Here is a 10786-nt window from a genome sequence, read left to right as displayed (position 1 = left end):
AGGGGAGGCGCCGGGGAGGCGCTAAAGCTTTTCAACTTCCTTGAAAAACATGCTAAACCTATGACCTTTGACCTTTAATCCTGATAAAAGTAAGTCTAATATTTTTTTTGTGATCATTAGAATGTCTAGAACATGTTTTATTTATTATTGTGAAAGATATCCCCCAAATGTAAATTATTAATGTATTATTATTTTAATAATTATTATAAATGTGCATAATCATTTCCTCTGATAAGTCCTAGTAGTAAAAAGTAGTAGTAAGGTTGAAATCTCTTTTTTGCAAGTAGAAATGAATCCGGGTTTTACAGGGTTAAAAAAAAGTGCTGTGCGTATGTGCGTGGGTGGGTATTTGTGCATGTGTGCGTGCGCATGCATGCGTGTGTGTGCGCCCATGTGCGCATGTGTGTGTGTGTGTGTGGGTGTGACTGTGTGTGTGTGTGTGTTTGTGTGCGTGCAGTGTTCCTGGACAGCCAGTCGGCCACTCAGGTGTTGGTCAGGAACAGACGAGCCAATCAGATGTTCGAGGAGGGATGGGGAGAGAGTATGTTTTGCACTCCGTCCATCCGTGTGTCCGTCTGTGTGTGTCCGTCCGTCTGTCTGTTACCAGCTAATCTCCGGCACCGTTAAGCCGGTCGATGCCAAACTTTGCGCACACACTCCCTAGATGCCAACGATGAACCTCTTCCCCAAATTGTCCAGAACGGCCTGTTATAGCGCCACCAGGAGGCCATCTTTTGTAAAACACATTTTTTGATATTACTCCTCCAGATTTTGTCCACAAATCCCACAAATCGTTACACTGTATCTCTATAGTCATGTGCTTTGTCCCAATATTTCATATTCCATCCTAATTGGCTTTCAAAGTTTGCAGGATGTGCCCGTTTTGAACAAAAAGCCTCAAACCTTGAACGCAGCATGCAATTTACGTGAAATCTTTCATGTACTTTCCTACTAGGCTGAGGAATATATCCCACCGTTTCCCATTGGCCTGTTATAGCGCCACCAGGAGGCCCTGACCTGACCTGGTGGAGACCTGTGCCCCGAGGGGCACTTTTTAAATGAGTTTTGATTGCATCATCATTATCATTTATCATCATACGATATTACTTCATAATTGTCATTATCAATGTCCATACATTAACTCATAATGCATGCAGGCATTTTGTGCCAAATAAAACAAAAACAAATTGCAACAGAAACTCTTTTAACTCATGTTGAAAGAGTTTCAACATGAGTTGCGATAAATGCTTAATCTACTTTGTCTGAATTGTGTTGTTTTTCAGGGAATGTGTCGAGGAAATCTGTGACCATGAATAAAAGTGTTGTTTTTGCAGGGGACCTGGAGAGAGAGTGTGTCGAGGAAATCTGTGACCACGAGGAGGCCAGGGAGGCGTTCGAACAGCCGGACATAACGGTACGGTACATTTAGGTCACATTCCCACCTAATACTTCGGTAGACTCGATGCGAATGGGCGGAGTAGTTGGATTCTTGCATATTTAATTTGCTGCGGTTTGGCTTCACACTGTCATCCGCAGCAATTGGAAACGCAGCAGTGGGGACCTTTATCAATGTGTTCCATTCATAAACTAGCCTACACAGTGAAATCTATGGTGATACAATTATACTCATAACGTGCATGTGTCGTTCCGTCTGGGACTGGACCAAATGCACCGAATCGTAATCAAGTGCGATTGGAAGCGAAGCTTCGGAGTAGAATGCGGTTCTTTGATACGCATTAGGATTCGAATGAGCCTTCACACCTGCCAAACTAAGTGCACTTTCTGACAATGCGCAGCAGGATTCGTTTTAATCGCAGCAAAGCTTTCTGGTGTGAATGTGACCTTACACATTCATTCAGGTCGCTGTTGCTAGGCAGAAACCAACTATCACCATATTTTTCAACTTAATGGTTACGTTTCTTTGTGTAAAGCAATGTTCCCACAACAGCGAGCAGATCTACAAGCTAACAATTACTTACTGTGTGATAAATGAGTGATCGTAATGATCGTAACTTGTAATAACATTATTTAACGCTTTCCTTTCAGGAAACCTTCTGGGATAATTATTTGGATGAGTAAAAAGTATGACAATAAAACTAGTGATGGGAGATTAATCGGCAAACACATCGGATTTGAGTTGTTTTTAGATTAATCGGCATCGGTTCGATTAATCAATCAGACCGATTAATTAATCGGTCCAATTAATCGGTCCGTCTTTACAGATAAACAAGCCCAAAGTAACAGCTTGAACAGATCTACAAGCTCACAATATTAAATATAAAGGTATTTAAGTTAAGTCTGACTTGCCTAAGCCTGCAGTGCAGATACCCTGTTAAATGTATTTTTCAGAATGGACAAAATTATTAAAACTTTTCAATACAGAATGCGATCATATCGACTTCGGTAATATTGGTTACCGGCCATAACAGCAATTAAATGTCTCATCGGCACATCCCTAAACAAAACTATAACTCTATAGTTAACCCAGTGTTGATTTTGTCGACTAAAACTATGACGAAAAATGTTCGTCGACTATCCTTTTTCACTGACAAACTAAATGGAAACTACATGAAAACTATAAGCTATGATGACTAAAAGTAAGACTAAATATAGTGACAATTTCGTCAACAAATAAAAGCTAGGTGGACAAAAGATCCAGTATAAGTAAGACACAAGTCATTTTACACTTGGTTGCATGCTGAAAATAGCAGATCTACAAGCACACAACGCTGCGCCGCGTTGTGAGCTTGTAGATCTGCTATTTTCAGCAAGTGTAAAATCAGCCATTACGACGCCACCAACGTCCGCTAAAATGCATTATAGTCGACTAAAATCTTATGACATTTAGTCGACTAAAACTAGACTAACACTAAAACATTTCAGATGACTAAAATGTGACTAAAACTAAATTAAGTTTTATTCCAAAGACTATGACTAAACTAAAATCTAAATTTGCTGCCTCATGGTCCAGACTATAGTGTTAACTTAAAGGACAACTTTAGTTTTTTTCAACCAAGGTTCATGTTTTAGGTTGTTATTAGAGAAAGTAAAAGATGAGTGTTAATTGTTTTTCCATATGCTGCTTTCTTTCGTTTTAGCGATTTTAGGGGAATTCGAACATGGTCCTAAATATGTATTTTTTTTACAAAACAATATGGTGATTTATTTTTGTATTATTTACTATAGTCCTACTAGACCCCATGAAATTATATCTGTCCACAAAAGATCACGGGATCTATTGAATGTGACAAACTGACACATCGAGCCTACGCCACACAGTACATCCCCGTTGTACCTCTACCTTCACATTCAGTAGATCCTGTGATCTTTTGTGACCAGATGTAATTTCCTGGAGTCTAGTAGGATTATAGTATAAATATTAATAAAGAAATCGCCGTAAAAGTTCGTAAAAAAGAACGTATTTAGCCCCATGTTCGAATGCCCCTGCCAAAAATAGCTAAAACATAAGAAAGCAGCAAATGAAGAAAATAAATAACACTCACCTTTTACTTTGTCTAATAACAACCTAAAACTTGAACCGTGGTTCTGAATCTGTCTGTCTGTCTGTCTGTCTGTCTGTCTGTCTCTCTCTCCCCTCAGGTCGAGTGAGAATTTACTGTGTACGCAAAGACCTTTAGGAATATTGACACTGTCTGTCTGTCTGTCTGTCTGTCTGTCTGTCTGTCTGCCTGTCTGTCTGTCTAGACTGCAACGGGACAATATTGTTGAGAACGGCAGACAACATCAACCAAGTGCGAGAGTGCATTGAAGGTGAGAAACATTTTTGTCAGATGAAACCTGACATACAACAGGCCCACACTCTCAACCATAGACATAATATGTCTATGGTTGAGAGTGTGGTCTGTTTTTAAATATTATTTAAACACCGCAGCAGAGCGGACACAGCGGAGCGGACGCAGCGGAGCGGACTCAGCGGAGCCCCTGATAAAACCTGGCTAATGTTATGAGCAAACTGGAGAGCAGGAAGGATGCAGCGTTTGTTTGTTTCACCTGACAAATATGACTATGTAATATTTCTTGTTTTTATTTGTACTATAATCCCCATAGGGGGATCTTAGAATTGATAGACATAAGAACTGTTTTGAAAAATAAACAAATCATCCCGGGCGGCGGTTTCTCACTGACTGAGCGAAAACGCTAATGTTACTGCTGCTTTATTTTCGCTAGGAACAGACTGTGTCAAATATTATGACTGAGTGACCTCCCATTTAACACTTTACATTTATAATATGAATAAATGTCTGTCTGTCTGTCTGTCTGTCTGTCTGTCTCTCCACTTGTCCATCTGCTTGTGTGTTCTGCCTGTCTGTCTCTCCACCTGTCTGTCTCTCCCAGGCCAGGTGTTCGTGCCGTCCACCCTGGCTCCTCCCAGGCAGGCACCGGTCAGAGTCTGCCTGACCAACCACGGTGTGGACTACGCGGGCGACATCTCCGTGACCCTGGGAGGCCACGCCTGCCTGCCGTGGGCGTCGCCGGCGGCCAAGAGCCACAGCAAGGAGTTCATCGCCGAGGTCAGACCGACAACAAGTGCCACAACCCCGACGAGGACCCCTGGTGCTTCGTGGAGGTCAACGGCAACGTGACCCTAGACTACTGTGACCTTGACCTGTGTGGTAAATACACTGCTGTGACCTTGACCTGTGTGGTAAATAACTGCTGTGACCTTGACCTGTGGTAAATACACTGCTGTGACCTTGACCTGTGTGGTAAATAACTGCTGTGACCTTGACCTGTGTGGTAAATACACTGCTGTGACCTTGATCTGTGTGGTAAATACACTGCTGTGACCTTGACCTGTGTGGTAAATACACTGCTGTGACCTTGACCTGTGTGGTAAATACACTGCTGTGACCTTGATCTGTGTGGTACATACACTGCTGATAGGTTTTTTGGGACTTGTTTGTAGATTTGTTTACATGTTCCCTGCAATAATTATGAATCGTTACATTATGCCATATGCCCTTACACATGTCACATTGATCCCACTGACTTTCATATCTCCTGTATTTTTATTTAGCTACATTCAGTGGCGCCCGTTTATCTGCCCCTTTTGTGAGAACTGTTATTTGACCTTCTGTCCATTTGACATTCTGTCTCTTTCTCACTGACTTGAGTTGTGGACTACATCTACCCTTAAAAACTACATATCCCATGAATTATGCTTCCTGGTTTTCTGGACTGTCTAAAGAGGACGAGACGCGAAGACCATACGGGCGACGCCATGTTGCTCCATGGTGCTCCACGGAAGGAAAGAAACATGCGCAGTTGAGACCAAGGAAGCTGAACGCGGAAGTGTTGGCTGCATATAGCCCATTGCGCATGTTTCTTTCCTTCCATGGAGCAGCATGGAGCAACATGGCGTCGCCCGTACGGTCTTCGTGTCTCGTCCTCTTTAGACAGTCCTTGGTTTTGATGGGAAGTAACTGTATGAACTTCTCTTGGCTGTTTGACATGTAGCTTTGTGTAGTGTTGATATTTAAGCCGTGTCCATTTGTGACACGGAGAGAGACATTTTGTAATTGGCTGTATGTGGATCTGTTCTTTGCTCTCCGAACTAAAATTAATTGGCTAAATCATAGAAGCTTCCGACTGGACATTCCCTTCTTTCTTGTGGATTCAATTAATCATCTTTTGGGTATTTCAAGGTATTTTTCTAAAAGTATTTCCTACTTAAGGTATTATATTTATATTGATCATTCTCCTAAAAAGTATTCTTGTTAAAACAAATTCTTAACTTTATAATTGAAAAGGTTTCTAACCATTTTTGGTACTGAGTATTTATTTGTACCAATTGGGCGGGGTTGTTGTTACGTGATGTTTGCTCCCCAGCACCACCGGTGGGCTCCGCTATTTCTGTTCCCCATGGGAGGTTGTTATTGTATATCTATCTCCTTGCTCTTAATTTAATGATGGTGTTTAATTGTGCCGAGAAGGGAGAAATGTAGCAGAGCTGAACGCCATGATATAATGGTACATGCACACTTGTATTCTCATTCTATAATAAATATTGGTTAAATCTATCCGTGAGTTATCTGACTGAATTAGTATTATTTAAAACTAAGTAAAAGGTCTTAGTCTTAATGTCTCAGAGTGTGAAGTTGCACTAGATACTCCTCTAGCCTTAGAAAACATTGGCTTAACTCTTAGCCTGCCGCCATTAATTAATCCCTCGATTGCGTATTGCCATGGTTTAATCACGCGTGACACTTACTTTGAAGAGCCAAATATCCGTATCGCATTTTACTATGAAACCATTCCGTGTGTGTTGACGAAGCTGGTGCTCGTTCTCTCGGTCGGTGGTGGAAAAAGTGGACCGCGAGTATCACAGCGCCTGCTACAGGCCGTTGAAAACGCTTGTCTGGGACAAAGCGTCCTCTGCAATGTCGCTTTGTGAGATAAAGCCGTCTGAAAACAGAGCCGGCAATGTTAGTGGAATTGAATTGACGAATTGAATACACAGGGCCACAATGGGAACAAGCCCTCAGGGCTTCTTGTGTTATCCTTTTAGCATCATTGTGTACCTTAAGTAAGTAATCAATCAATCAATCAAACAAACAAAAAACAACCACATCATATCAGAGGTAACTTTCTAGGAATAGAGCGTCGCAGTCCCTCCCCCTACCATGGACCAGGAAATAACAAAGCTAACGGACGGTAGATTTCGATACGATCGTATTAAAACATGCATTAATGAATACATCGCTGTTAAAACGGCTTTTCCGTTTGTGGCAGGCTACAAGATTCTACGTGTTAATATTCCTATGTTCCTGGCGGGTAAACGATTAAAAGCCTTTATTTATAACTTGTACAGATGCCTGTCTAACATGTACATTTGGACTTTTTTTTTTAATTTATTTTTTATGTATATTGTATTTTGTGTTTTGTATGTTTCTCTATGGACCCTGAGTCTGCAATAAAGGCATTCATTCATTCATATTGGCAGCTTGTAGAATAGACAGAGGATAGACTGACAAATCTACTTTTATATATATCCAGCACAGCAAGAAGAAAGAAAGAGCAGATACAGTCATGGGTATCAGCAAGATAACAAAGATGCAACGGTAGGTAACAACTAACAAGTATCAACAATTATGTTGACGAATTGAATACACAGGGCCACAATGGGAACAAGCCCTCAGGGCTTCTTGTGTTATCCTTTTAGCATCATTGTGTACCTTAAGTAAGTAATCAATCAATCAATCAAACAAACAAAAAACAACCACATCATATCAGAGGTAACTTTCTAGGAATAGAGCGTCGCAGTCCCTCCCCCTACCATGGACCAGGAAATAAATCCCAATGCATTTTTCCCATAGACATTTCAGAAAGTATTTATTTAAAGACGGTTACGCCGCGGACAAAGCCAACTCGAGTCGTGACAACTCATGACAACACAAACAATATTTTTATTTTTTATTTTTTAACCTGCCGTTTTTTTCTTCTTTCTAATTATTTTTTCGGCCCCAAAAATTGTGTTTGTTGTCATGATTTGTCACGACTCGAGCTGGCTTTGTCCGCGGCGTAAACGTCTTTAAATAAATACTTTCTGAAATGTCTATGAGGAAAATGAACGGAGAATCATTTCCTGGTCCATGGTAAGGGGCGGGAATGCGACGCTCTATAGCCAGTGATGCAAATAGCCTGCATCCTGCATCCTAAATTGAGAAAGGACGCAATCATGTCACCCTCTGGGTGTCCTGGGACCCAGGGGTCCGGCCCGGTCCCGGGAGGCTGCACAACAGTGAGACTTGGTGGTGATATGCTATTTCCGTGCTCGGCCACAGCCAGCCAGGGACACAGCCACACACATAACTGTCTATAGGAGTGGTTGCACCACTTAAAAACATAATATGATGTATGTGTGTGTGCGTGAGACAGTGTGTAGGAACAGACCTCTGTTTCAAACGAAGAACATCGCAGATCGGAAGGAGAAGGAGCTTCCGGAATCGTCCCGCACTGGATGTCGCTTCTACGGAGACGATGCAGAGGTGGCCTCGGCGCCATGGTAACCACCACAACAACAACATACAAACACACACAAAACAAACACATTACAGTCAAATGCAAAACGGAAAATAACATGCATTATACAATACAACAGGTTGTTTTGAGGAAGCAATCTGATTGGTTGAAACAGCCATCTAGCCGTGATTAAACGAGCATGATGGAACGCCTAATCAAAACATTAAAACCAGCTGCTCGGCTAGCCATTTTCTTGGGGCATTTGTGGCTACATCTGTAATTAAAAAAAATATGATTTATCTTAGCTAATATGTTAGATTTAATGAAATTGAGTCAACAAGTTTTTTTTTTTAAAGAGTAACTGTTGTATAACACTCGAGGCTGTGCGTTCTTTCATTAATGCACTTCTGCATCATTAATGCGCGTAGGCATGCATTAAAGCACACCCTCTCATGTAATATTGCTTAAACAAAACATATGCCACCTCAACATATAACATATAAAGCCACGTGTCAGCCACGGCCACATACAGATCATTCTGGGGGCAGGTGATGTTTATCTTGTATTAACTTGTATATATATTGTTTATCAAAGGCAGGTGATGTTTATCTTGTATTAACTTGTATATATATATTGTTTATCAAAGGCAGGTGATGGTTATCTTGTATTAACTTGTATATATATTGTTTATCAAAGGCAGGTGATGTTTATCTTGTATTAACTTGTATATATATATATATATATATATTGTTTATCAAAGGCAGGTGATGCTCTACAAAAGGAGTCCTCAGGAGCTCTTATGCAGCGCGTCGCTCATCAGTGATGAGTGGATCCTCACGGCGGCTCACTGCATCCTCTATCCTCCATGGAACAAGAACTTCACCTCCGACATCCAGGTGGTCAGACTGGGCAAACACACCCTTAAGTGAGACCTACTATAGACGCTTTAAGAGACGACGTCACAATGATAAGAAACAGCATGCGCACGCATAAGGGCTACAGAAGAACACCACCTCTCATAAGATGCAATGGAAAAGTTCTAACTGCACTCACGTGTAAAAAATGCACCATCAAACTTTCAGATGCTGTTTTTCTCCCAGTGTGGAGGAAGAATGATTAGGATTTTTATTGTGATCTCTCGCCCTTGAAATATATAGTCCTTGGTTTCTGTTGTTTGAACAATAATAGCAATTCAAAACCACACCTCCAGTCGCTGTCATAAGAACGGGAGGTGCGCTCATGAACAACACGGCAGCAGAGGCTATTTGTGCACGGCTGCACGCGCACCTGCAGCCCATCAAGTATAATTTATGCTTCGTCCCGCGACCTCTACACTCACAACAGTCGCATCTGTGATGCGATGTGAGCTTGTATATCAGCTGTTCTCTGTGCGCAACACTGTTGCGCTTTGAAGTATAAATGGGGTGCATCTCACTAGCCAACTCACAAGAGGTTGAATGGACTGAAACCAGCGCTCCCCAAAACAACAGGTTTGGAGACCTTGGGAATTGATTACATGAAACAGTCACCCTAAGACTGTATATTTGTATGTCTCTAAATGTTATGATAATTGAACATAACTTGTAAACAAGTGTAATGCGAGTTGTGCTTGAAATGTACTGTAATTCTGCAAACTGTTAATGAATACATCAATCAATCTGCTCCAGATACCAAGAACAGTGTCATAGGAGCATGTGCTCTAACCATAGGCATTTTAATCAGAACCAAAACGGAATGGAGTGAAAATGTCTACTAAATTGCCAATGGTTTTCCTTGAGTGTTGCAGGTTCCTAGTGTGAGCAGCAGTTCACCAGTGAGTCGCGACAGTGTTGTGTGATATTAGTCTGGCTTATTAGCCAGGCTAACTCGTCGCCTCCTTCCAGAATGCCCGGTGCTGCAGATCGCTACTCGGGAGACCCCTCAGGTATGTAAAGCATTGTCTTTTTGCAGATGTCTGCACGGTTACAATTGTACCGTAACCAAGCATATCATTATGTTAGGAATCGTCAAGTCACATTTAACTTTTCATTATAATTTGTCTTTACAGGTCCATCAAGGTACTCGGGCGCCCATCAAGGTTCTACAACTGAAATAGTTTGACTAATTGGATGACTGCCACAAGAATAAAAATCAAAACAATTGTTAACATGATTAAAATTCACATTTGAGTTCTGACATGAACAGTAGCTGTGCCATGTTGTCTTTTACTTTATATTCACATGTTTTCTAATGTGTGTACTTTGGACATTTGTAGTTGGAGACATTGTTATAAAAAATGTGATGCACACTTCCCTATTTGGAATAATTGCAGTGTTGGGTGTAACGGCGCTATTAATAACGGCGTTATGTAACGGACTACTTTTATTGGTAACGGAATAAAGTAACTACTTAGTTTTGCAATTTAGTAGTGAGTTACCTAGTTACATTTCCAAAAAAGTAATCCCATTACTATAATGTGTCCCTGTTCATTTTGTTGGCAAGATTTAAAAAATAATAAAGCCCGCGGAGTCTATTTCTCCTGCCTTCTGTGTGAGTTATCCTTCCATGCCCACTATACCATGTACTATACATCCTGCGTCTACTACATCCTGTAGTTCACTTAAGAAATAAAAGTATTGTTACAAGTAGCTTTTATTTTGAAGAGGAAGAGGAAGTTGTTTCGGTTGTAGCCAGCTGCCATGACAGTCTAGTCGACTGGAAGTGCCGGATGGTAGTGGAATAATAACATGCTTTTAGCCAAAGTTCATGAAAACCGCATGCGTCTATGACTTAAAGGCGTAGTGAAACGGAAATGGTGGACATT

At 41.2% G+C, this 10786-nt stretch overlaps 2 protein-coding genes and 1 long non-coding RNA gene across 3 annotated transcripts in view; 2 read left to right on the top strand and 1 right to left on the bottom strand.

Annotated features, from left to right (window-relative positions):
* The window catches only part of LOC306917394 (extracellular calcium-sensing receptor-like), a 52670-nt gene extending 44616 nt beyond the window's left edge, over window positions 1-8054 (bottom strand). The window contains exon 1 of the mRNA XM_079495614.1: window positions 7915-8054. The gene's annotated coding sequence lies outside the window, so the exon portion shown is untranslated. The remainder of the gene's footprint in view (window positions 1-7914) is intronic.
* Window positions 1-8912, top strand: part of LOC306917552 (vitamin K-dependent protein C-like) — a gene marked incomplete at both ends in the record, with an annotated part of 10116 nt that extends 1204 nt beyond the window's left edge. The window contains 5 exons of the mRNA XM_079495845.1: window positions 458-541; window positions 1335-1414; window positions 4362-4532; window positions 7932-8026; window positions 8744-8912. Coding sequence (XP_079351971.1) covers window positions 458-541; window positions 1335-1414; window positions 4362-4532; window positions 7932-8026; window positions 8744-8912 — 599 coding nt within the window. The remainder of the gene's footprint in view (window positions 1-457; window positions 542-1334; window positions 1415-4361; window positions 4533-7931; window positions 8027-8743) is intronic.
* Window positions 8913-9350: 438 nt separating this feature from the next.
* LOC306917395 lies at window positions 9351-10344 on the top strand. The gene is made up of 3 exons (XR_013789160.1): window positions 9351-9473; window positions 9770-9907; window positions 10031-10344. It is a non-coding gene; the product is annotated as an uncharacterized lncRNA (long non-coding RNA).
* The last annotated feature ends 442 nt before the right edge of the window (window positions 10345-10786 follow it).

This window comes from Electrona antarctica (genome assembly GCF_951216825.1).
Source record: "Electrona antarctica genome assembly, chromosome: 24".
NCBI classification, from domain to species: Eukaryota; Metazoa; Chordata; class Actinopteri; order Myctophiformes; family Myctophidae; genus Electrona; species Electrona antarctica.
The sequence above is the reverse complement of the archived record's forward strand: the minus strand, read 5'-3'. Positions and strand labels throughout refer to the sequence as shown.